Genomic DNA, 27,915 nt, shown 5'->3' on the forward strand with positions numbered 1-27,915 from the left:
CGTGACAGGTGTGACGGAACCACAGGTGACAGGTGTGACGGAACCACAGGTGACAGGTGTGACGCGGAACCACAGGTGACAGGTGTGACGCGGAACCACGTTTTTTATTTTATTCAATTACCTTAAATTTAAATAGTCACACGTGGTTAGTGGCTACTGAACGGGACGCTGCAGGTCCGTAACTTACAATATGTCACCTCCAGAGAGGGCTTCCTTCCCTCTTTACGGCACAGAGCCCAGTTCACGGGAGCACCGATGCACAGGCAGTGGGCACCAAAGTGCCAGGCTTGGGCAGGGCCGGCGAGGGGCTCTCTGTACTCTGATCCAGAAGGAATCACATTCTGGACTGTGTGGACGACACATTCCCACCTAATTACAGTGGTCAAGAGGATAAAACCTGAAGTGCAGGCCAGATCTAGTTCTTCATATAAATCAACATCCCCGCCTACAGGGCTCCACGCATCGGCCATATGGTGTATAACAGTCGCACTTTTCACCCAAAGCAAGACCAGCGGGGAAGTAGCCTGGGCGCTGGCGGGACGAAGTGCAGGGCCACGGAGCTGCTGCACCTACAGACACGCTAAGCCAACACCCACCCCACGGGCGGTCTCCTGGTTTTCTGCATTCGACGCTGAAGTCGTCCTTCAATTCTGACATGAATCATAGAGTTCAAGTTTGTCCTCTGCTCCAGGCCCGAAAACCTTGCATTTTGATCATTTTATCCTTTCTGTCATGTAAGGCGGCAGTCAAATCACTGCCACATCCACCACAGGTCTTCACATTTTCTACTTTGAACAAAACAGTCTAAGCCCTTTTGGTCACCGGAACTGCTGGGATCACAGCACTGACAATGAAAGCAACACCTTAACCAAGCGGTGACCCTGAGGCCCAGCCCAGGACACACCCCATGAGCGCCCAGTACCTCGCTCGTCCTGAAAGCCACCCGGTAGTTGAACTGGGACCCTTCTTTCTCCTTGGGGTCTTCCACCTTCTCCCTCCGGATGCTGACTGCCACAGGGCCGAGGTTCTCATCGATTCCAAAGTAGTTCTGGTGCTCTGCAATGGGAGAGAGCAGTGGCATGAGGAGAAGGGAACAAAGAACAGGGTGGGTATCTTTCAGCGTGTGTATCTAATCCTTGAAGAGGTACCAGTGGCTCTGGTGCAGGATTCCCCCAGATGTGATCCATTTATTTGCCTCCAAATCAGATGCACTTTTTTTTTTTTTTTTGCGGTACGCGGGCCTCTCACTGTTGTGGCCTCTCCCGTTGCGGAGCACAGGCTCCGGACGCACAGGCCCAGTGGCCGTGGCTCACGGGCCCAGCCACTCTGCGGCATGTGGGATCTTCCCAGACCGGGGCACGAACCCACGTCCCCTGCATCGGCAGGCGGACTCCCAACCACTGCGCCACCGGGGAAGCCCCAGATGCACTTTTAACCTGTCATTTTCTACTACTTCATCCTCCCATTCTGCTTCTCACTAGTTCATAAGCTGCTCAGGAGCCCCAAAGTTGAGTTTGGCATCACTGGAAAGCGTTTTGCCATCTTAGAAACTGTTAAAAAAGGAACGTGGCAACTTGAAGAACCGAGCCTGAACAGTTTTCCTCCAGCTGGGAAGGTCACCTCCTCTGACTGATTAAAGGCAGTGGAGGTGAGCTTATCAGCCACTCAGAAGAGCCGGATTCATCTCGGAGAACAGGGCAGCGGCAAAGACCACCCTGTCACGATGACGTCATGAAAGCACCTGAGAGTCTAAAGCAAAGTGGATCAGCGGACAAAAAGTCGATAAAAGGTCATTAAGCTGCTGAGTCCAAATTATATCTCCTAAAATACCACAACTTAGTTTACTATGTTATCAGCTCATCATTTCTTTCACATAAAGTCAGGGTCCCATAGAGATCTAAATGCACACAATCTCACCAGAGGAATGCACTCTGGGGCCCTCCTGTCCACCTAGCACAGGGACCCCCGAGGACATTCTTCCTAAGAGACGGTCATTAGACTTTTATTTACACACTCAACAAGTGTGCGCCAGGCACTGTCTCAGGAGCGGGGTCATAATCCAGAAAAACTCCCCGCTCACGAAGCACGCGTTCTAGTCTGAGCGCTGCCAGTGACAGCAAGCTCACTGCTTTGCGAGAATCCCTTCTGGACACGTGAGTGAGCGCTGCTAAAAGAAGTAAACACGCTTCACTGCAACCAGACTTTGTAAGTGTTGTCTTCTGTAAGGACCCAAACTGAACACTCAGGTGTGGTCCGACCCATACAGAACAGAGGGTGCAGTCAGCCAAACGTTTATTCGAACCCTTCACACCAGTAATCCGTGCAGAGCAAGTGGTCCCTGCAAAGCCCCTGGTGGTATTCACTTATTTCCTATTGAGCTGCTTCCTGGGCCGTTCTCCAAGATGTACACTTAAAACATTGATTTGTTTCACCCCGCAGGCAAAACTGCTTCTACCCCTTTTCAATGTCACCTTAGTGGTTCTGGCCAATCTTTCTGACTTAACAGTTTTCAGTTAAAGAGAAACATACTATAGCAAACGTTTGTAAGCTTGAAAGAAAAGCCATAGGTGTTCCAAAGGCTTTGGGTTATGCTACCATTTTCTGCCACAGTAATTTCTGAAGGAATAGAGAATGTTATTCAGAATGTGGAAAACAGGTGAAGTTCAACAAAGAACAACGGCACTTGTATCACTCAAGGGAAATATTACCGAAAGCCGCTAATGAATACTGGCTACATCTTAAAAGGCAGATAATTTGCGTTTTACTTCTTGCAACCAAACGAGATAAATACTGACATAATTTCCCTTTTAGGCCAGGCAGGGCTAGAAGAGCAAGTCGACTCTTTTAGGGACTAAAAGGTGAAGTACTGACTTAGTTCTAGACTCATGATAGGAAACGAGCCTTTGTTTTTCATGGATAACTCTGGTAACAGTCTGGTTAACTATTACAAACCTGTAGGACTCCAGTGAAATTAAGCATACATTGAAAAAAAAGAGTTATTTACCCCGAGGGGTTATTTATCATCAGCTTGGTACATTTAAGAACCCACTTCAAGAAGTTACCGGACGATGTGAGAGAGTGGCATGGACATATATACACTACCAAACATAAAATAGATAGCTAGTGGGAAGCAGCCGCATAGCACAGGGAGATCAGCTGGTGTTTTGTGACCACCTAGAGGGGTGGGATAGGGAGGGTGGGAGGGAGGGAGACACAAGAGGGAAGGGATAGGGGGATTATGTGTATGTACAGCTGATTCACCTTGTTATACAGCAGAAACTAACACAACATTATAAAGCAATTATACTCCAATAAAGATGTTAAAAAGAAAAAAAAAGTGACTGGCAAAAAAATGCTCAAATCGGTTCCTTGTTAGGCATCTGATGAAACCCGTGACATAAATCAAAAGAGCTTCAAATTATTTTAGGGAGAAATAGTGAACAAACAACCAAAACCCCTTTTCAGGATAAAACTGAGAGCCCAGATTAAGTGCACCCCATTATTAGTTCTAATACGTGACAACTAAAAATCCCAAAGTGTGTGTGTGCTGCTCTCACACTTAGTAGGTGCTCTAGGAACAGGTGACAGAGCAGTGACGGCAGGGGCAGGGGCTGTCTACAGGGGTGCACGGGGGAGTTTTCTGGGGTGATGGAGCTATCCCACATCTTGATTGTGGTGGTGGTTACGTAACACACGCATTTGTCAAAACTCTGAGAACTGCACACCTTTTAAAAGGGGTGAATTTCACTGTATGTGAAGTATATTTTTTTAAAACTGGGGAGGAAACAGAAGGTCAGTGAGAGGAAGGGTTGGTAGTCCTCGGAAGTGGACGGGTCTCTGGCACGGATACAAGTCATGAGCATTTCACTCACCCCAGCAGTTTCACCCCACTGCCTCCAGGGAGGAGAATTACTATTCCTCAAGTAATCACCCTGTCTCTTCCCATTTTCTCAACTATCAGTGGTCCTCAACCACCGCTCAGTTTCTTCCACACTACCACTCTGCTCAGGACTCCACGGCGTCTGCCGGCAAAGCCAGCACCCACCTTCCAGTCTCTGCCTTAGCAGTCCGCCATGTGTGCGCCACTGGCCACCCACGTTGGGCTGGGACCCTCTACTTCCTAGACCGCTGGAACGACCCCATTCAGAATGAGGCATCTCCCAGCTCTTTGCTTCTGGGTTTCTTGTGTCGCTCCTCCCCGGCGTCTTCTCAGCCAGGCTGTCCTCTCTGATTCTGCCTCTGTCTTCATGCTTACATGTTGGAAAGCCTATCCTTCTGTCTCCCCTTCCGTCCATCAAACCATCTTCTCCTTTGAAGTCCTCAGTGCTGTCATCCAATCTCTGTCTAGGCTCTTCTCTCATAAATCTCCTCACTCACACGCCTTTGCCCCCTCTGCCTGTCACCTCTCCCACTTTTCTTCGCTTGACGTTCCTATTCATCATTCCAGACTCAATGCAAACATCACGCCCAGCGGGAATATTCACCGCCTCTCCAGATGAGGCTAAGTCCTTCAAAAATTTTTTTTAAAGTATAGCTGATTTACAGTATATTAGTTTCAGGTATACAGCATAGTGATGCAGTATTTTTACAGATTTCACTCCATTAAAAGTTATTACAAGATAATGGCTATAATTTCTGTACAATATAATTGCTGTACAATACATCCTTGTTGCTTATCTATTTCATACAAAATAATTTGTATCTCTTAATCCCCTACTCTGACCCTCCCTGCTTTCCTCTCCCCACTGGTTACCAGTAGTTTGTTTTCTATGGCAGTGAGTCTGCTTTTTTTCTTTTATTTTTTAGATTCCACATATATCATACAGTATTTGTCCTTCTCCGTCTGACCTATTTCATTAAGCATAACATTCTCTAGGTACAAACACATTGCTGCAAATGGCAGAATTTCATTCATTTTTATGGCTGAGTAATATTCCATTATATATATGTACCAATTCTTTATCCATTCATCTGTTGATGGACACTCGGGTTGCTTCCATGTCTTGGCTACTGTAAACAGCACTGTTATGCACATTGGGGTGTGGGTATCTTTTCTAATTAGTGTTTTTGTTTTTTCTGGATATACAGCCAGGAGTGGAATTGCTGGATGATATATGGTGGTTCTATTTTTTGTTTTTTTAGGAACCTCCATACTGTTCTCCATAATAGCTGCACCAGTTTACATTCCCACCAACAGCGTAGGAGGGTTCCTTTTTGCCCACATCCTCGCCAACGTGTGTTATTTGTGGACTTTTAGGTGATGGCCATCCTGACTGGTGTGAGGTGATCTATCGTTGTTGTCTTGATTTCTATTTCTCTAATAATTAGTGATGTTGAGCATTTTTTTCATGTGCTGGTTAGCCATCTGTATATCTTCTTTGGAAAAATGTCTATTCAGGTCTTCTGCCCATTTTTTAATTGGGTTGTTTGGTTTGTGATATTGAGTTGGATAAGCTGTTTATATGTTTTCATTATTAACCCCTCATCAGTCATATCATTTGCAGATATTTTATCCCATTCGGTAGAATGTCTTTTTGTTTTGTCACTGGTTTCCTTTGCTGTGCAAAAGCTTTTAAGTTTAATTAGGTTCCACTTGATTATATTTGCTTTTATTTCTTTTGCCTCAGATCCAAAAAAAATATTTCTATGACTCACATCAAAGAGTGTTCTGCCTATGTTCTCTTCAATGAATTTTATGGTCTACAGGATTTAGGTCTTTAATCCATTTTGACATTATTTTTGCATATAGTGTGAGGAAATGTTCTAATCTCACTCTTTTACATGTAGCTGTCCAGTTTTCCAAGCACCACTTATTGAAGAGACTGTCTTTTCTCCACTGTGTATTGTCTCTTTTGTCATAAATTAATTGACCATAAATGTGCGGGTTTACTTCTCAGCTCTTTATTCTGTTCCATTGATCTATATGTCTGTTTTCATGTCAGTACCATGCTGTTTTGATTAGTGTAGCTTTGTAGCACAGTCTGAAGTCTGAGAGGGTGATACCTCCAAGTTTGTTCTTTATTCTCAAGATTGTTTTGATAATTTTGGTGTTCTGTGGATCCACAGGAATTTTAAGATTATTTGTTCTAGTTCTATGAAAAACATCATGGGTATTCTGATAAGGACTGCATTTGATCTGTAGATTGCTTTGGGTAGTATGACCATTTTAACAATATTCTTCCAATCCAAGAGCACTGGATATCTTTCCATTTCTTTGTATCATCTTCAATTTCCTTCTTCAGTATTTTATAATTTTCAGAGTATAGGTCTTTCACCTCCTGTTTATTCCTAAATGTTTTATTCTTTTAGATGCAATTTTAAACGGGATTGTTATTTTTTAGTCTCCCTTTATGGTAGTTCATTATCAGTCTATGAAAAAGCAACTGATTTCTGTATATTAATCTTGTATCCTGAAACTTTGCTGATTTCATTTATTAATTCTAAGATGTTTTGGTGGGTGTGGGGTGGCCACGACTGGGGAGAAGACTCAGCTACAGGACACAGAGGAGACCCAGTCCTGGGGCAGAGCCTGGGTGGGGTGGTGGCGGCCACTGTGGGCGTTTAGTCAAAAGCAGTATCTCGGGGGCTTTCCTGGTGGCGCAGTGGTTGAAAGTCCGCCTGCCAATGCAGGGGACGTGGGTTCATGCCCCGGTCCGGGAAGATCCCACATGCCGTGGAGCAGCTGGGCCTGTGAGCCATGGCCGCTGAGCGTGCGCGTCCGGAGCCCGTGCTCCGCAACGAGACAGGCCACAACAGTGAGAGGCCCGCGTACCGAAAAAAAAAAAAAAAAAAAAAAAGCAGTATCTCAGAAGCATCCCAGATCTCTGAAGATGGCTGCTCCACCACAGCTCACCCCACCAGCCCTTCTTCAAAGGTACCTGCTCTGTGGTTGTGGGCTGGCTAGCTTCTGATGGCCTGTCCCTGCCGCACACCGCCCTCCAACGCTGGCTGGGGGTGGCGCCCTCTAATCTGCAGAACCATCCCGTTCCTCTATCAGCTTTGGCATTTCTTTGGCTTCTTCCTAGTTTTCTGCTCCTTTGTGGTTTTATGCCCTTTTTGTATTCCTTCATTATCATTTTCTTGTGGTGTTTGAAACGGGGAGAGATAACATGTGTGTTGAAATTGTCACATATAACTAGCAGTCCTAAACTCACTTACTCCTAAATATCTATAATTCGAATAGCCTGATAATGGGTTTCTGAATCTGAGCTTTCCTACTTACCACCTGCTTAACCTTGGGTTAGTTACATAACCGTTCTTAAGCTCAGCATCCCCACCTCATCCACCCCTAAAATATATATAATACATTTATCATCATTAACCTGAGAGAGACGTTATAGTTGAAGGCAGCAGGCATATTAATGAAAACAACAACAATAAAAACTCAATGAAAGACAAAAAGGGAGTGAACATCAAATAAACAGCATTACGGGGCATTTTCCTTTTAAGCCCAACAGTCTGATAGTTCAAGAGTCATACTAAAGGAGATTCATACTTTTCATCTCAGAAGTTGGTCTGTAATCAGAGGTTACGTCGCATCCAGGGTAGCCTTTTAAAGAAAGCCGTGGCATATATAATATTTTACTGAATAATTTCTACCAGTAACGAATTTCTTTTTAAATGAGGGGAACCCAAAATATGTATATTACCCTATCCACCAAAGATGGCAGGCAAATTGGTGAGAAAAACAATTTTTTCCTTAGTGTCTACCTCTCCAAGCCATGACCCACACTTGTTTTTGATTTTCCTGTCTCTCACACAGACACACACCTTTTGAACGCAAGTAGAGAAGACATTTCTACTACGTACAAACCATCACACCTTTGGACTTGCCAGTTCTCAGGCCCCGTAGCTATTTTCTAAGGGATCTCTCTGTGCTTTCAGTCTCACCAAGAAATCCAGCAGGTTACCTGCACGTGTTTCTAAAGAAACCACAATCTTAGGCTGCACACTGTAACGTTCTGTCTAGCTTTCATATGGGGCGTTCCGCACACGGTGGAGGTTAGAGCAGGGAAGGTGCTCCCTATGGCCTCCAGGAGGGAGCCTAGGGGACCCTCTCAAATGACACCTGGTCCCCTTCAGGACAGCTCAGCCTGTTCATCTGCATCACAAGAGCCTTCCCCTCTGTGGGCACAGGACAGTGAGCCCCTCACCCACTTGAGCCCATCATTATCCCAAGCCCTTGATTTCCATAAAGTTGCTTCAAGGGGGAATCAAATAAAATCCTTCCTTGGCAGAACGGAAGCTCTGAAAAGACTGGAAAAGCTGAATGAAAATCTACATATTGTGCAAATACAACAGGGCCAGATTAAAAAAAAAAAATTGGTTAACAAGATTTCAGCGTAGGAAATGAGATTCAGTTTATCTCTGTGGTGCACTTTGGCTGCTCAGTAAAGAAAAGAAAAAATTCTAACTCAGAGGAGTTTTAGGAAAGAAAAGGGGTACGTTGAACCTTAGCCCAAAGGCTGTTTCCAGGTACTGTCGTATCTTGGAAGGGAGAGGTATTGGGTCCGTCACTCTGGGAATGAACAGGTGAGGATCTCAACTCTACACGCCTCCCGAGGCCAGTATGTAAAAGAGAAGCCCCGTGGCTCTGCCTCACGTGATTTCTCAGAGGTGTCAGCACCATATGGGCCACGGCACCATCAACAAGTCCACAAGAGCCACTAGCAGCTGTGGACTATGCCCCATCGCCCTGCATTGGTTAGTACTCACAGCAGAAGCTTTCCTTTAATGCTTCTTTGTTCTTTCAATAGTCAGTTGATCATTTAATTGTCAGCTCACTGCCTAGCTGGGTTAAACCCAAGGCTGCAGGTGGCTGCTGTCTAAGCTCCTACCTATGATGTATCTTCTGTCACTTTCTCCTCCAAACAACTGTTAAATCACCTCCCCCATTCCAGGAGTTATAAAGATGTGAACAGGGAATGGTGAATACATAAATGGACGAATGAAAAAAACAACAGGACATGCTTTTGCAGATACTAACATTAAGAGTCATCAGAGAACCTCAAGGAATCTCAAACTCCCTGCTAATGTTTCATGGATTAAATTACCTAATTTGATGGGGAAAATGATGCATTTTTGCTATGTGAATTCTCCTTTGACCAGAATTTAACCAAAGCATTAGCTAAGCTTGAAAAATCTGAGGTATTACAGTGAAAATAACAATATTAAACATACCTTATGTAAATTAACTCATTCATCTCCCTACCTATGAGCAGGTATCCCCATTTCACAGATGGTAATACTGACGCTGAGAAGTGAATGATGTGCTCAAGGTCACAAGCCCCTGTGACAGAGTCAGGATGCAAACCTTGGCAGTCTGGCTTTTGAGCTCTCTCATGTAAAGCAACTCAAGGGTGATGAGGTTACCGTGAAGACTTAAATTATAAGAATCAACTCATGCACAGTAAAATGAACACAACTTAAAGATGAGACAACAAATCTGTCCTGAACATAAGGACGGTATCTTGGAAGATTCAATTTTAAGAAAACCTTGAATAAAAAGCGCAAGTCTGGGGACTTCCCTGTTGGCGCCGTGGTTAAGAATCTGCCTGCCAATGCAGGGGACATGGGTTTGAGCCCTGGTCCGGGAAGATCCGACATGCTGCGGATCAACTAAGCCCATGCACCACAACTACTGAGCCTGCGCTCTAGAGCCCACAAGCCACAACTACTGAGCCCACGTGCCACAACCACTGAAGTCCGTGCACCTAGAGCCCGTGCTCCACAACAAGAGAAGCCACCACAATGAGAAGCCCGCGCACGAGGAGTGGCCCCTGCTCACCGCAACTAGAGAAAGCCCGCGCACAGCAACGAAGACCCAACACAGCCAAAAACAAAAATAAATAAATGAATGAATAAATTTATTTAAAAAAAAACTGCAAGTCTGGAGAAGTAGGGCAGCTATCAAAGACTTCCTTTGATAATGCATAATTTTTAGCGTCATTTTGCTACAAGAATGGGAAGGAGAAAGAAAACACTACGAGAGCAAAGAAAGGGTTCACTGCGTAAAAGCTGAGAGGCCCAGATCATTATTGAGCCGAGTAGTTGTCCAGCTTTCCTTTTATTTCCTAAGTGAGACAAAGAGCGAAATAAATTTTGGATCTGAACAAATGCAGGGTAGGTGGGTTTTAGTAAGTTCTAGGTGCTCTGAGACCTTACCTTCCAGAGACCTTGACTTCCAGCTACACTGGACCAGTGTTACCAAATGCCAAGTTCGTGTGCTCAATGCACAGTGAGGCCAAACAGACCCAAACGTCGGAGTTTGGAGCAGAGAAAGGTTTATTGCAGGACCATGCGAGAAGACGAGTGGCTTGTGCCCCAAAAGCCCCGGAACTCCTTGAAGGGCTTCAGAGCAAAGCACTTTTAAGGGCAAGGTGAGGGAGGAGTGTGGTTAGTTGTTGCAAACTTCTTGGGGTCAGAATCCTTTGTTCTTGCAGCTGTCCACATAGGTCAGGTCACCATGTTCCCATAAACCTCCAACAAGACAAATGTTATTCTCTGTTCTGCAACTTTTTATCTCTATATGAATGCGAAAGTGCTATACCTTTAAAGTTCAGAGCCTTGAGAACGGGCTCTCCTGTATATTTCAGGCTATAGGCAACATTCTTAACTTGTAGCCAAAGCAATAAAATACAAAGGCTAAAGTCAAAGAAACAGATCTAATATGGAGGCAGATTTGTTCTTCCTTATTACACCAGTAGCAAAATGCAAGGAAGTTTTCCCAGTTAACTGCCGTATGAGTCAAACTATGCAGAAATATTAGAGTATTAATAACTCTTCCTAGAGAAATATGAGAGCATCAGTTCCTCCTCAGTAACTGACTGAGAACACATCTGAGGACAAAGGATGAATAGGATGAACTAGCATACAGTTCTAAAATGCTGCAGGGGATGGGAACTGTGACCCCCCAGCACAGCATACATGTTTCCCAGCCCCCACTACCCTCTGCCCCCTCAGCCACATGGAACCCATATGACTATAACCCACAGGCTGAACCCCCCTGTGCAGCTGGGTGATTCCTCCGTGCTAAGAGCCCCCCTGGACCTCCACAGGAGTTCTGTTTGTGGAGGTACTGGCCAGGCGCTATGGTTAAGAACTGAGTTGATTGTGTCCGCTAAAGGAAGAATTTGCATCCCAGAACAGTACAATTGTTAGGTGGTACTCAGTTCCCCCATGTGAATTTAATAGTGTCCAATTCGCTATTAATTTTCTGCAGTGACTGTATAAAACCAGAGCGGGAAAAAAAAAAAAGAAGCCACCAGGCATGAAATTCAAAGCAAATGCAGCCATGCATCGCTCAGCAATGGGGTTCATTTGATACGTAAAAGTACCCTCCTGCCCACAACCGCCGCATTAGTGAAACTTAAGTGAATGTGTTTGGAATGGAGTGGCAGACTTCACCAGACACCTTTCCCCCGGGGCCCACCCTGCCATATGGTTCTCTCTACTATTTTCTCTCTTCATCTTTTTAACCATTAAGATAAAGTCCTGCCCTTTAAATGCTGCACCGGCGGTGGGGACACTAGTTTCTTTTTCGAGAGAAGTCCCATACATTTATTGAAGAACTCCTGGGAGGACCAGGATATATACTATGTAACAGGCACTGTTCTAAGCCCTTTACAGGAGATATTTTTATATTTTTATTATGATCCCATTTTTAGATGATGAACTGAGGCACAAAGAAGTTCAAGAAGTTGTCCAAAACTGAGCTGGGATGTAAACCCAAGAGTCTGATTTCAGAACAGTCTATGCTCATTACATCAAGATACGCTGCCCTGCCTGCCAGTAACAGGCCTCCAACTACAATGAGTGGACAGACACCGCTGCCCACTGGCAAAAAGACGATTCCCCAGCCACTAAAGAGTTGGTTGGTATCAAAAGGGGCAAGAGTTATTATACATATTCTAGAAGAATTCTTTGCTTTTATTTGTTAATTTAGCAGATGTATGTACGAATAATAAGTTTCAGTTAAAATATTAAGGACAAAGATTACCACTGGAGAAAAGGATAAATTTACATAGAGCTGGGTAACAGTAGTTAAAAAAATTAGTGAACTTAAAGATTTTTACAGAAAAGAGGCCCTGGAGAGAATGCCTGGAGGTGCAGCATATCCAGCAGCCAGGGCTGGGCCAGACACAGGAAGGGCCTTCAAAGGCTTAAGGGCTGGCATCTTGGGGTGTAATAAGGGAACAACAAATCTGACTCCATACTGGATGTTTCTTTTACTTTCACCTTTGTATTAATACTCTAATATTTCTGTATAGTTTGACTGATGTGGCAGTTAACTGGGAAAACTTCCTTGCATTTTGCTACTGGTGTAATAAGGAAGAACAAATCTGCCTCCATATTAGATCTGTTTCTTTGACTTTAGCCTTTGTATTTTATTGCTTTGGCTACAAGTTAAGAATGTTGCCTGCAGCCTGAAATATACAGGAGAGCCCGTTCTCAAGGGTCTGACCTTTAAGGGTCTAACACTTTTCTATTCATAGGGAGATAAAAAGTTACAGAACAGAGAATAACAATTGTCTTGCTGGAGATTTCCAGGGAACATGGTGACCTGACCTATGTGGAGAGCTGCAAGAACAAAGGATTCCGAGACCAAGAAGTCTGCAACAACCAGCCACAACCCTTCCCCCTTCGGGTATAAAAGACGCCTCAGTTCTAACTCAAGTTAAGATGGTTCTTTGGGACACTAGTCCACCTTCTTCTCAGTCTGCTGGCTTTCCAAATAAAGTGGCCATTCCTTGCCCCAACAAGTTGTTTCTTGATTTATTGGCTTGTCACGTGGTCAGCCGTCTGACCTTGGACTTGGTGATAGGGGCAGAAATAGACCTTGGAAAGGCCAGTCTTACACCCTACGCTGCGGTACGGCTATGGCTTCTGTTGGACACCCAGTCTGCTCAGAAGCAGCTAAACACTCTTTTCTGAAAAATTCCAACCTTTTCAAAAAGAATTCCAATCTGCCCACACCTAAGAAGTCTTGTAAAGCTACGATGGGAAGGGGAAATCAAAGAAGTTCTCTGTCCTATTCATGGACACATGACGGAACTATAAACACTAGGGCCCCTAAGCACCAGGCAGTGGGGAGAGAAGAGGGCAAACTAAGACTCTCTTTCATACACACTACAGAGTCTGCCCCCTAAAACCAGTTCAGCTCTTTACAAAGGATTTCTACTAGATACATACTTCTTTTGTTGTACTTGTCATAGAAAATTCCAAGAAAAAAATGAGCTGGGCACAAAGGCCTCCTTCACAGAGTTCAGTGAAGATTTGGCAACCCCAGAGTGCCAAGGACATCCCAAACAGCCCCTCACAGCCACCTCACCTTAACCTGCAGATTTCAGGGGAAATTCAAAGAGAATGTCTCTGTGCATTTCAATGCAGATAGCAAAAACAGTAAATTCTAGGGCTTCCCCGGTGGCACAATGGTTAAGAATCTGCCTGCCAAGGCAGGGGACATGGGTTCGAGCCCCGGTCTGGGAAGATCCCACATGCCGTGCAGCAACTAAGCCCACGCGCCACAACTACTGAGCCTGCGCTCTAGAGCCCACGAGCCACAACTACTGAGCCCGTATACCACAACTACTGAAGCCCACGCGCCTAGAGCCCGTGCTCCCCAACAAGAGAAGCCACTGCAATGAGAAGCCCGCGCACCGCAACGAAGAGTAGCCCCTGCTCGCTGCAACTAGAGAAAGCCCGTGCACAGCAACAAGGACCCAATGCAACCAAAATAAATAAATTTTAAAAAAAACAACTAAAGCTAGCTGAAAGATTTTTCTTTGGAGTAAAGCAAATACAGTCATTAACTCTTCTGCCCAGATCACGGCTGGCAAATACCTGGCATCTCCCCACGTGCCTGCGACGGACGATGATACTGCTAATGGCTCTTAGAGCGCTGACGCAGCTGTGTACACAATGACAGAAGTACCAATGAAGGAAGCATGAGCGCCCAGAGCAAGCTCCACATACATCCATTTACCTGCATCAGGAAGGTCTAGCAGGATAACGATGAAACTATTCATGGGAATTGTCTCTTTCTTATGGATTCGAGGGGTTTTCTTTCTCTTTCTTTTGCTTCCCTACCTTTCCTTATTTTCCCATAATGATTATATAGTATTTATACGCCATTTAAAAATCCTAAACCAAAAAAAAAAAAAAAGATAAATATTGTCAATCTTAGTATTCCCTCCACTCTCCACGTCCACAGGAGCATACATCATGCTCCCAAAGGCTCAGACACAATTCAGCCACTTTTCACTTCCCCCCTGAGTTATCAAAGAGGCGCAGCTTTATCCTTCTCTCTGGTTTGACCTCCGTTTACCCCAAAGTGACTTACTTCGTCTTCAGGAGCCATTCTTGTGTGCGTGACCTGAAGCAAGGCATCGGGCAGCTTTAGAACTCCTGAGCAACTCTCAGGTACACTATTGCCTAAAAAGTGCAAGACACACCGAAACCCACGGCATCCCTCCGCTGTCCGCGTGGCTCCGGCCCCAGTCACACTCGGGACAGTCAGTTGCTGGCCAGCGGCTCTAAGTGGCTGTAAGCCCCAGGAGGTCTGCTGTGCTGCAAGGGAAGCTAAAGGCAATTCAAACCAAGACCACAGGTGGAATCCTCATCTAGGGGGCCCTAGCTCCCAGGAGGGAACCGCAGTTTCACTAGAGTTCCATGAGGGACAGAGCTGCCTGGCGCACAGCACCAGGGTCATCGCCAGCGAAAGGAAGGGACATTTGAGAGCATTCACTAAGCTTGCTGCAATCCGGCTCTTTTAAAAAGCCGTTTCACTGAAGGCTACAGAGGGATTTGCCCAGACAAGCAACGCTGCCCACAGGGCACCGTGGCAGGCCACTCCCCTCCATAAATCCCTTTGTAAAGTTATTCAAAGCCGTTCAAAGACTACGTGTCACAGGAATACACCTCAACATAAGGACAGCCTTTCACGTTAACTACCCAATAAAGAGTCAACCAGTGTGATGAACTGGGCGATCGGGGTTGACATGTATACATACACTGATGTGTATAAAACTGATGACTAATAAGAACCTGCTGTACAAAAAAATAAATAAAATGAAATTTAAAAAAAAGAGAGTCAACCACCTTATTAAAGCTGAAAAGTTTACCTATGACAATCGATGTAGGGCATCGTCACTTGAAAGAAGGGAAAGAAAGAGAGAAAGAGATTCAGAGAGCTGGGTCTTTTAAACCTTTCCCAGCGATTGCGAGCCGTGTCATTCTTTTGAAAATGAAGTTTCACACAGAACAATGAAGAATGGAGGAAAAGAAAAGGCATTCTGGAAAGTATCAAAAGATTCCTTGAAAGCCTGCTTCCAAAGAGAAGAACTGAGTGAAGGGAAAAGAGAAAAAGGGAAAGAAAAAAATCTGCAAAAATGCTCTGTGACAGTCTGCCCAGGGCCTCTGTTTTTAAACACAATGCTGTCCCTGCAACTCGTGATGTGTTGGCAGATATGAACTCCAGCGGTTGAAGCTGGCGTGAAAAATGGGGGGAAATCATTAATTTAATCATCGCACTTTATCTGGCAGACACATGCTTTTGTGATCCTTGGGAAAGAGCTGGGCTCCAGTCCCACACGGAGGAGGCCTCGGCCACCTGGCCGCTGGGAATCCGGGCTGCTGCCTCTGCCTTTAGCCCTTAATGGCTCTACAGAGAGACCAGCAAAAGCAGCAGCAGCTTCCATTGTAGCCAGTTGCAGTCTGAAGCCACACAGGCCCACGGGGGAAGAGCGGAATCGCTAAATATAGGAGGAAGCAGGCATAGTCCGGGGCTGCAGGGAGAGAGCGCAGAGTGGCGGGGCTGGGCTGGGTCTGATTCTATCTCCTCCTGCTCTGTCCTGGCCCCGAGTCCCATTAGCCACACAACAGTCACCGTGCCCAGCACAGAACTGCAGCACAGAAGACAAAGGACCCCGGGGACGGCTGTCCCGCACCTTCATCGTGCAGTTAGCGCAGGAGTCTGGAATTTGGCTGTCTGCCTCATTCACAGGCCCAGAGTGCGCCCAGCACTCTGTCAAACCACACGTCTACTGTCAAACCACACGTCTACACCCACTTACAGCTCACCACAGGGCATCTACTCTCAGGTTTTCCTTATTTATGTTTTAGTGCACATCCAAAATCTACCAAGTTTGATGGTGTCATTTCTAAAGCCCTGGGAAATCCTCAGTAGCAGATCAGGAAAAGTGGAGGAAATAAACCACTCACAGACAACTCTTTACAATTATCAGGAAGTGACAGAGTTCAGGAGAAAAACTACGAAAACCAGTCAAGAGAATTAAGAGAATCTAGCAACCTAAAACTATCTCGTGGAACAGACCTTAAGGACATTAAATGGATCAGAGGGCGGCAGCCCTGCCTGGGCCCAGAAAACATCAGTCCTTTATTCCATATACACTGTGTAGACTTACTACACTAAGCTATGCAAAGGAGTACAACAAATGAGATGCTGGCATGAAGCATTTGCATAAATACACATGTATACAGATACACACACATATACAATTTTTACATTCTGGTATTTTACAGGGTGAATCGCAAACCACTTACAAAACTCAGCCAGGATGACTCATCGCGCCTAAGGATTTCGGGGCGTAACAATCCCAACAGGCTATTTTATTGCTAGCATTGACAGCCATGGCTTCAGTCGATGAAATGGTATCTTAAGCAGGAAGCCTATTTCTCCATGGTCTCCCTTTCCCAAAATAACTAAGTTCCACCTCGAGAGCATCCGTGAGCAGAGTTTATAATCCTCTGCCCCTGGATGAACAGTCCTGGGTTATTTCCGGCACAGATTAAATAGAAGATCCGAGATTCTGTGCGTTCACTGGCTGGAAGGCAGTAACATCACAATGGGTGATGCTGACTCCCACCAGCAGCCAGGGCTGAGACGGGAGTGCTGGGGACACAGCCAGGGACTCAAGATGTTGACAAAGTTATTTCAGTCCCATCATGTCGTCCGTAGAAGACCAGAAAGACAACTCAAGCTACGTGACCAGTCGCAATTCAAACGCCTGCTTATTTAGCTACGTCGCTTATCAACGTTCTATTCATTCCATTGATTAATATGATTTCATAATATTATGATTATGGATGACTGGTTAAATCTGGAATGATGCAAAGGTGGGGGGGAATGATTAATTTAATAATTGCACTTGGTCCAGCTTGTAGTCCAGGGGAAAAAGCACTAAGAAGGCTCCAGGGACTGAAGTGGATGGAGTGACCTCCTGAGGTTAGAGCTACAGCCCGACCAACCCCAAAAAGAAACAGCTGGAGTCAAAGGTTGCAGGCAAGCATTCTGAAGGCAGAAACCAATACTAAAATGAATTCTAAGTACAGTCAGCTGGAATTTATCCACAGCAGAAGGCACAGAAGGAGGAGAGGCCCCCCGAGACTGACTGGGCCACCTCTGCCTCCTTCGTGCTCTAAGAGGTGACACCTGGGAATGGAGGGGGGTGGCAGGTGAAACTGCAAACAGAAAACTAAGCCCCAAAGAGTATGCTGTCCTAGAAGGAAGGGGCCACGGAAGCAAGTCACACCCACTAAGAAGACAGGGCGAGAGTCCCTGGGTGTTCTATTTGGCGTGTTACTGACGTGCGCATGGTACACGTTTCTCTGTGGGCCTGTAAGACAGAGTGGCGTCTCATATCCCTGGCATGACTAACGACCCATTGAAAGGCTGAGGATTCAACTACATGACTTCTGAGGGATGCATCCTTCAAGGCTAAGCATACAAATAAAATAAACATCATTTATTCTACGCGTACTTGAAGAATTTCTGAAATAACAATACCAAGGAAATATCTGTATCTGAACCTTTAAGCCTATGTGTAAAACTGCAAGAAGACTAAATTTGTCTATCCTACTAATTTATACATTCATACATTCTTTCCACAAAGATTCACTTAACACTTCCACTATGTACAACAAGGCAGAAGGAGCTGTGAAGACATAAAATTAAAAAGATGAAGCAAAGGTGTAGGAGAAAAGTACAGAAAAAACGAGAGGGAAAAGAACCAGAACTAGAACCAGAACTGTACCCAGTGTAAGAGATTATTCAGAGCAATGAAAGAGCAATGGAGTTCATCAGCGAAGACTTCCTAAAAGGGGTAAACCTAAGTGGAGTCCGACGTCTGTGACACTCACACGTCGGCAGAGAGGAGGAAAGGGCAGACGTTTCCACATCAGGGACTGGGGATCAGCAAAGGCAGGGAACTGGGGATTTCTAAAGAAGGGATCTGGGACCTCCCTGGTGGTCCAGAGGCCAGGACTCCGCGCTTCCACCGCAGGGGGCACGGGTTCCAACCCTGATTGGGGAACTAAGATCCTGCGTGCTGCATGGCGTGGCCCAAAAAATTAAAAAAATAAAAAATAAATAAAGAAGGGATCAGTCCGGCAGCAATGGAGGCTCTGTGACACAGAACAAGCTCCAACCCAGCGGACACCGGCCTCGGACTTGCTCCGACCCAAAGCCGCATACCATAAGGGGCCCCAGGGAAGCGGCCCCGGGACACACAGGGCCCCTTACCTTTGCCGTAGAAGAACCTGCGGTAGTAATAGGCCCCCAGGTCGATGTGCTCGATGACGTAGCGCCTGACCTTCTCCCTGTGGATTGGCTGGTTCTCCCTGGGCACCTCCAGGACCGAGACGCCCGCGTTGGTGCAGTGAGAGCTGAGGGAGGCCTCGAAGGAGCAGCCTTCCCCGGAACTGAAGGAGGACGAGTTGGCCCTGGACAGCGCGATCCTCCGGTCGCCCTCCCCGCCTGTCTCATTCCGAAAGTAGGGACAGCTGAGGACCAGGTCGTTGCTCTTCCCATCCCCGTCGTCCGTGTCCAGGTTCTCTTTGGAGTTGAGGTCCTCTTTGCTCCCCAGCGGGGAGTCACAGCTGCCCGTCGGGCCCATGGGCATCTGGGTCTGGGATGCCGCCGAGGCCCCGGTGGTGATGTTTTTCCTCTTCCCCACGTTCGCCCTCGTGGCCATGGCTTCGTTGATATTAAACAAGATGCTCTGGACGTCATAATGTGCAAAGCAGCGCTGGCAGTTCCAAGGGCGGACGCCCCTCTCCAGACGCCCGTCCTCCAGCTCAGAGGCGAACTTGAACGTCTCGTGCTCACTTTTCACGGTCCGCAGCTTGCGGAAGAGGGACGTCTCCATGGACTCCGACTTCAACCTCCGTTGGAAAGGCTTGTCCCTGTCTCTCCCCAGGATGAGGGCACTGTCCATATAGTCTAATCCTGAGATGTGCACGAATTCGCCTCTAGAAATCTGTGCTGCGGCGTGAAGGCTGGGGGAGATTGCAGGGTCGCAGGGGAAGAACTCGGGGAACCCGAACGGGGCCATCACCCTGTGGTCGTAGTTCTCTAGCCGGTAGCCTCGGAGCATAGCAAAGAAGTTCTCCCCCGACAGGCCCTGCCGGTCGATGGAAGACGTGCTCCCGTACTCCCGGTGCAGGGCGGCCCCGGTATTGGGGTTCACTGCATTTTGGTCTAGGACGTCTTCCGCGTCGATGTCACTGATGGTAACATCACTGTTGCTCCTCTGTCTTATGGGGTGCAGTCCTCTTTGCGGAGAGTGAACGAAGATGTCTCCGACGGTAGACTTCGCCTCCACGAAGTCGAGGTCGAGCGGCTCCTCTTGCTGGCGGTCGCTCTGGTTGTTCTGCCCGTTGTGCATAATGGACGTGACACTTTCGTAGCTGGGCTGTGACCGGCTTTCCCACAGGGCCTTGCAGGTCAGCTCCTTGGAGCAGTCCTTTTTAGGAGGCCACTCAGACACCCTTGCTCTGACACCCATCTTGGGCACGGCCGGGGTACCGTTAGCCGGACCACCGTTCTCATTGGAACTGGAAGCATTTAAGGAAGGGGTGGGTCCCATGTTGCCATTGATGGCTTTAAATTTTCGAGCAAAATAATCATCGGACTGCATGATTCTGGGAGGACCCTTGAACTTCGACGAGGCTCTGCCGACCTTTTGCTGCTCTTCCTGTGACTGCCTGGGGTCACTCATGTCTACCGATGACGCAGGAAGCTCCAAGTCTCGCCGGAAAGACTGATGTAAATCCAATGACACTGTTATTTACAAAGGCTTCTTCTATACTTGTATAGAAGCAAACATCCTCAGAGTACAGTTCCTCCAAAACCAACTTGCTTCTCAGTTGCTGTAATAATTTTGAACACCTCTGTCCTTTTCAAAAGCATCCCTTAAGACATCTGGCCAGTTCCTTTACCTGAATTAAAAAACAGAAAATAGCCATTAACAATCACTGTAGCTCCAGGTCAATACATTCCCACGTGGTTTCTCATCTGCCCTTCTCTCCAATTCCCCATAAACTGTCGTGAAGTTTCATGGTTCCCTGTTCACACTCTCCTTCTCTCCGGAACACTCTGCCTACTCACTGTACCTGGCTGCTTAAAATTTACACCACACAATCAAGCAGTCCCCTCCCACGCTCAGCCCACATCTGAGCAAGGACCGCTTCCTCTATGTTTCCATGGCATCTGCACCTACACCAATCACAGCACTTTCCCTTATACTCTTACTGCTGCCGTACTGATCTGTCTCCACCACCAGCTACCTGTAAGCTCCTCTAAGCCAGGAGCTATGCCCTTCATCTCAGTATCAACATTATCTATTGATGTAACCTGGCTTAAATCAGGTAATCAAGCAACATTTCAATTAGTTGTAAGAGTAACACAATGGTCATGGAATTGTTTGAGTATTCTTAAACTTTCTTTCAAACCAGTTTAACTCCAAACGTCCAGCAGCACCAAGGTCAATACAAGGCATTAACAATGAGTTTCCAGAATGCTCTCTTGCAAGCAAATAAGAACTCACAGAGATGCCCTGACAGTGAGAAGGAGTCTTCAAGAATCTGGCATCTGAACAAGTACAACTTTCTAGTTCATTACACCACTAGCAAGTTGACAAAGGTGCAGGGAAGCTTAGAGATTTAAGACACAATTTACCTTTGTGTCTGGCAGAAACTTGACTTCACCAACTCTCCTCTTTAATTACAAATAATTTTTCAATTTGTTCTATCTTTAATTAGACAAAAATATTTTCCAGGTATTACTATTTCCCGAACTCATGGCTGTCGTAACTGAGGAAATAATGATGTTTTAGGGTGTGGCAAACAGAGAGGGAAGGTGCAGTCAGATGCTTCCGTGCACTCGGCAGGCCAGGATATGCCCAGAGTTCTCAGAGAGAGACCAGAGCTGACGGCATCTTATCTATTTCACTTAGAAGTATTGTATTGAAAAGAACCAGAGATGATTCTGAATCATAGTGATTTCCTCTATAAGTTAGGTTATCAACAAATCCTTTCCCGGAAACTGAAACAAAATGACGACCGAGATACGAAAGAAAACAACTTCTTGCCTAATAGCTCTCTGTTGAAATGGTATTTGATTCACTGTAGTAGGCTTCTGCATAACCTACACATTCTATTAAGTCTCTTGCTTACAGAACACTCAACACAATTTGAAAGGGTAAGAAAAGCTTCTCATGGTTGGTACAGAGCTATGTGAATTCTCAAGAGGCATTAACCTGATACGCATTTTCATTATCTAATACTAATCTGTATCCTTGTTACCGAAGAAAGCACCATGGCCTGCCAGGTACCCAGTTCCAAACACTGAACTGTGACGTTTCTAGAAATATAATCAGGAGCTAAGTGCTCACCACCCCAAGGAATTAGCAAAAGAACAACAAAATGTACCGAAAGAAACCACGAAAGAAGGAATGAAGAAAGATACAAGCTGGAATTAATGGAACGGCAGGGGGTAGGGGATAAAAGAAGAGACAAATCCAAAAGGTGGATTTTTTTTTTGAAGAGTAAGAAAATAGATACACTCCTTCCCAAACCTGAAAAAGGGAAAGAAAGAAAGAAAGGGAGAATAATATTACATAAGTTTGGAAAGGAGAAAGGAGAAATGACCACCCGTATAGGAGGTATTGAAATAAATATAAGTGTAAAAGAATTACACCACAAGCAACTCTACAGCAACAAACTTAGAAACACAGAAGCAACTAAGATTTCCTGGCAAAACACAAACTCCCCAAACCCATCCAAGAATGGAAAATTTACATAGAGTGATTAGCACCGAAGAGAGTAGAAATATAACAATCCCTAACTAAATATATGACCGAGGTATGCACAAAATGCAAAGAGCTACCTTAACCACGACTTTGAAACCCCTGCATCCTCTCATTTATGAGACCAAACGCTATCTAAAAATGTAGCTTGTACCTTGCTTTTCTTCCTTTTCCCTGTCGCGGCACACACTGAAATACCAATGTTCCCACAGCACGTGGCAGTCAAAGCAGGAAGGTGCTCAAGGCTCGGGGCACAGGTGAGACTCTGGTCCCCCTCCCCGACTCCACCACCAGCAAACCAGCACCCCCGCTTACCAGCAGCCCGCTCACACACCCCAGAAGGATGCTCGGAGTTCAAGCCACCTGCCAGGAATGTAAAACACAGAAACCTGAAAACTAGGATTAACGTGGACAACACAGACACTGAGTAACTTGTTCTGGAAAAACTAACCATAAAGTTATCAGAGGTCACTGGGCTTGGACTCATATCTGAAAACTGGTCTTCCAAGCTTTCACAGCCGTTTACATTTACAATAGCATCATTGTTTGCAACAGACAGCATTAAAACTACAAAATCTTTATTCCATAGATCTATTATAGAAATGGAAGGGCTTCCCTGGTGGCGCAGTGGTTAAGAATCCGCCTGCCAATGCAGGAGACACAGGTTCAAGCCCTGGCCCGGGAAGATCCCACGTGCCACGGAGCAACTAAGCCTGTGCGCCACAACTACTGACCCTGCGCCCTAGAGCCCGTGAGCCACAGCTACTGAGCCCACATGCCACAGCTACTGAAGCCCATGTGCCTAGAGCCCATGCTCTACAACAAGAGAAGCCATTGCAATGAGAAGCCCACGTGCTGCAACTAGAGAAAAGCCCGTGCACAGCAACGAAGACCCAATGCAGCCATGAATAAATAAATAAATTTATTAAAAAAAAAAAAGAAATGGAAGACACCGACAACTGTCAAAAAGTAAGGATTATTACTTTAAAACATGAATGAATAATAGCAACAAATAAAAATAGATGAACTAGTGTTGAATTTTACTACTAGGCTTGCCAAAAACCACAAAAACTGTAGCAAACTCAGAGCACACAGACCCTTTGCCAAAGAAATCTTCTGAAAATATTCCTTCAGTTATGATTTTTTAATTTTGTGCATGCGATAAGAACATTAGCTGTATCAGACGGCCACTGGTTTTTCCTGTCTCAGATGTATTCCTCTTTCATGTGGTAATGGGTACCATACCTCTAACTAAAACCATTTTAGTTATGTGGGGCTAACTCCACCCGTAACATGTGACCCAGGTTTGACCAATGAAAGTGCTGCATCTTCAGGCCACAGTGACTGGTCCAGGGATGAGCCCAGGGGCCAAGGCAGGAAGGGTACCCCAACACGGGTGCTCTGACCCTTGGCAATGCCCAAGCGGCAGAGGGCTCACCTTGCCAATGTGACTGAGAATGGAAACAGCAGCACGAAGCTGGGCCAAGCGAAAGAAATGACGACTCCTAAGGATGCGGCTCCGGAACCAGTTCCAGAATTTTCCAGCTGCTTGAGCCAACTGATCACCTTTTTTGGTTTATTCAGTTTGACTTAGATTTCTGTGTTTTCCAGACTAATTTTAAATGTCCTAAGAGACCCAGCTTCTATTCAGTGAAAGATCAAAGACAGGAAATTTGACGAACACAGCTACTGTGCACAGTGTTGCCCAGACTGCCTGGCCAATGAATGAATGGACGGAAAGCCACAGTTCTGGGACCAGCGTCCAAATCAAAACCAGAGCCTTCTGGGCAAGATCCCTGCTCTAATTCCATAATTATATATCTTTTAACACCTTTTACGTGTGCCACTAACAATTCAAAGTGTTCAAAGCCAAAGAATTCTTGACACAGTAGCTGATTAATAAACAATCTACAGTTGCAACAGAACTCCTGCAAATCCCTTCCGGCCACCTTTTACTCCTAGACGCATTTTCTAGCTTGTTGTAGCTCCTCGAATAAATCTCTAACAACAGAATGACAGAGGGCACCTTCCTTTTAAAGATATTACTAAAATACTTATATATTTGAACACTGTCATAAAAATACAATACCTCAAAACAATTATAGCATTTGTTTTCTCAGGAAGATAAATTAGAAATAATAACATCATCCAATTTAAAAAGTATTACAGTTCATGGGGAAGAACTGAAATCAATGTCTTTGAAAAGCAGATGTCAAGAGGGGTGGGATAGGGAGGGTGGGAGGGAGGGAGACATAAGAGGGAAGAGATACGGGAACATATGTACATGTATAACTGATTCACTTTGTTATAAAGCAGAAACTAACACACCATTGTAAAGCAATTATACTCCAATAAAGACGTAAAAACAACAACAAAAAAAGAAGGAATGGTACAGGCTCTGAACAGAGAGAAATGCAGAAAGGAAACAATGGAGGGAATGAAAATCTAAAGCATGAGCTGGAATGACCTCTGGAACAATCCAGAACCTAGAGGTCAGACTGTGGATGAGAGAGAGAGAGACAGAGACAGGCACATACATGCGTGAGGGCACACGTGCGCGCACACACACGCACGCGCGCACACGAGACACCCTACACCAGTAATTAACCCTGTTTGCCCTGTAGGGCCACAGATGAAAAGTGGGGATCCGGGGCAAATATGCCTGCATACAGGCATCTGGAACATAAGATCCCTTTGTATCTCTCATTATCTTTAGTTTTTCCCCAGTTCTAACGTTCTGCCTGTTTCCATGAAGCATTCAGTTGAGAAATTTCTAAAAGACCGGGATTTGCACTCTTAGTAGCATGTACATGCATGCAATGAAGCTGTAATCTAGGAAGCATCTGCAAATATTGTACCTGTCCCCCAAATTATTCTTTATACTCATCAGGTATATATACATCTTCTATGTTCAAATCCACCATGAACGTCAAGAGCAGGCAGGGAGCCGTGCAGCTGACTGATGTCCATGGGTCCCAAAATGATGGAAGGGACAGGAAAAGGATGACATTTCAGAGAAGCATCTCGAAAGAGCAGCCTGCAGAAATTAGGGGGCTGTGACTGGCCCCCAAACAAAGCACAGAACACACAGTTACGGGTGGGCACCCCGACAGAACAGGGAAAATGCAATTTGCAAAGCACAGAACGCTCTTTACCCAAAGTCTCGAAGGGGTTTGGTGAGTCTGTGACACTACCGAGAAATAAGGGCCAATTATCCAGGTCGGTCCCGTCCTTGTCATCTCCTGCCCCGCTCCCCGCAGAAGCCACTGAAAGACCTTCCTGCCCCAGCATCTCAGCAGAGACCGCAGCTTCTTACTTCTCGGAGGACAAAGAAGCCAACGCATTTCTTTCAGCTCTTATCATCACCTAACGAATGTACCCTCTTCTGACCCTGTCCTTCCATGTTACCCTTTGCTGACAACCTTTTGAGACTTACCATCTTTCCCAAGATAAAAACCCGCATAATGGCTCACCAGCCTCTTCCCAACCACCCTGGCTCAATCGGAAGCCTCTGCTCTCCTCCCTCCACGCTGGGGCCCAGCCGTCCTCAGCGTCTTCAGGCTGCGCCCTCTCCAGGCCTGCGTCTGAGCTGCTTCCTCTAAACGCAGCATTACCTGCCAACCCCTCATCGTCATCCTGTTCATTCCACCCACCCGCCCCCCGCCCCGGGTGCCCCTCCACCTGCTCCGTGGCGTCCTCTACTTCCTCGTGGAAACACCCCTGTCCCACCTTACCACGTGTGCCTGTTTCTCTCTCTCCAGCTCTCTGCGAGGCCCCAGGGCTGTGACTGTTTTGTTCCCCACTTGATCTGCAGTGCCTCGCACGGTTTCCAGTACATGGTTGATGGTCCATAAATATTATTAAGTGAATTAACAGATTACTAAACAAATACGGCAGGCAGTAATCCTTCGTAATATAAAACGTTTACTATCGAAACGGCAAGCTCTTGTAGTTACAGAATTTACTACAAATCAGAAGTTTAATCACTTTGCAAAAACATGAGTATTATAGAAATAGGGCCAGTTGTTAACGCTTTGCGGGACACTCATACCCAAATCCTCACGACAACAGGCTACCTTGAACCTACATTCAGCAACTGCTCCACTCTGAGAGAGAGCTTCCCACCCCCACTTCTGTACCAGCCAAATGCAGTGATGGCAGACAGGTCTTCCAACTGTACAGAAAGAAAGAATGCCGTACTTCTCCTTCTAACCATCTCAGCAGCATCTCAGGCTAAAGGCCCGTCCCCAAACACGAAGCGCATGAGGAAGCCTGCATGACCGATCCTGTCCCCTCCTGAGTCGGGCAGGGCAGCCGATGGGGTGCAGAGCTCCATTTTGCTGTAGGTGGCTGGTGGCAGCGTCCTGGAGATCTGGAAGTATGCCCGCGAGTGGGACCACTCCAAAACAGGATGGCAAGAGGAAACCGTGCAATCAGAGGTCCTGGTCGAAAGGGTACCTGGGCCTCACGTCCCAGTTAGAGAGGAAGGTGTATGAAGCCAAGAGCCCCGCACGTCACGTTTTGAATGCACAGCTGTGAGTCTGCTCCTGACTTTCCTCTGTGATTTGACACCATTCCGTCATTCCAACAGGTTGCAAAACACTGGTTAGGATAGCTTTCAACAGGCCAATGCAGAGTTCTCAAACGGAAATGCCATGCATTTTCCCATGAAAAGCGGAAGTGCTATTTCATGAAATATTAAGAAAGCATTAAAATAAAGTGGACCCTCATACTTGCAATTATGGGGGTCACCATTCCACCCGCTCCTTCCTGCCTTAATTCTACCTCAGAGTATCTTCAATGTACTACTTTCTTAACTTCATGGATAAATGATTCATTCACACTGCTACCTTGGTGTGGCTACAAAGAACTTAATCAAAGAAAATGAAGAGTCACTGAATTTCTTCCTGAGGATTTTATAAAGAGAACAGAACGATAAGCTGCAGTGAGGGCCTCAGTAGCATGAATAGGTCCTCTCCAGGTAACTCCCCAAACCTGAACACTGACCATCTGCTGGGACAGAAGACACAGGGTTCATCTTAGAATCATCACCAATTAAAAGGGATCTCCAACCTGTTTTTCCAGACAGTGTTCTCCCTTTCTTTCAGTTCATCTGTAATGTCAAGGACATCCCCCTCTAATAGTTTCCAAGTATTCTTACATTTCATCAAATTCTACAGCTCCCCAGGGGGTAAAAAAAAAAAATCAAAAATTGTCACCAGGGGGTAAAAAAAAAAAATCCCCAGGGGGTTAAAAAAAAAAAATCAAAAATTGTCACCAGCACTCGGTGGGCACTTTAAAATCTACATGTGGACCTGTGTGATCTCACGGGTGGCAGGGCAGCCTTGAGAGAGGACGGGCTGGAAGAGGCAGGGAAAGACCCCTCAGAGAAATTCAAGAATTTCAGAGCTGGAAGGACTGATCTGTTCTCATGCTAATGGTCTTGGTAATAATTTCTCAAGGACAGAACAGAAACGGGGAAAATGTGATATTTCAGCATAATTGTGTTTAAATCGAATGTTCTTCCAAGTTTTCCATAAGACATCAGTGAGTCTTCAAGAGCAATGTTATAGTTATAGTTGAGCCACTTACCAGGACTGCAGCTGTAGCAAAAGGCTTGAAAACCACAAAATGCACAAATTATGAGCCTCATTCAAGGGAAAAAATGGTTAAAGTTACATGACAGATTTATAATAAAAGTATAACTACCACAAAAACATTTATTTTTCATACGCATATTCCATCAGCTCAAATACTAACATGCATAACTGAGCAGGGAATAAAAAGAGGAACAAACGTTCCCCAGGTT

At 45.8% G+C, this 27,915-nt stretch overlaps 1 protein-coding gene across 4 annotated transcripts in view; it reads right to left on the reverse strand.

Moving 5' to 3' along the window:
* Positions 1 to 27,915, reverse strand: part of SIPA1L2 (signal induced proliferation associated 1 like 2) — a 236,701-nt gene that overhangs the window by 89,106 nt on the left and 119,680 nt on the right. For all 4 annotated transcript variants that reach the window (XM_060127134.1, XM_060127137.1, XM_060127136.1 and 1 more), the window contains 2 exons: positions 18,542 to 20,238; positions 923 to 1,056 (listed from right to left, as the gene is read on the reverse strand). In XM_060127134.1, coding sequence (XP_059983117.1) covers positions 923 to 1,056; positions 18,542 to 20,018 — 1,611 coding nt within the window. In that variant the 5' untranslated portion in view covers positions 20,019 to 20,238. The remainder of the gene's footprint in view (positions 1 to 922; positions 1,057 to 18,541; positions 20,239 to 27,915) is intronic.

This window comes from Lagenorhynchus albirostris, chromosome 16, assembly GCF_949774975.1.
Source record: "Lagenorhynchus albirostris chromosome 16, mLagAlb1.1, whole genome shotgun sequence".
Lineage (NCBI taxonomy): Eukaryota > Metazoa > Chordata > Mammalia > Artiodactyla > Delphinidae > Lagenorhynchus > Lagenorhynchus albirostris.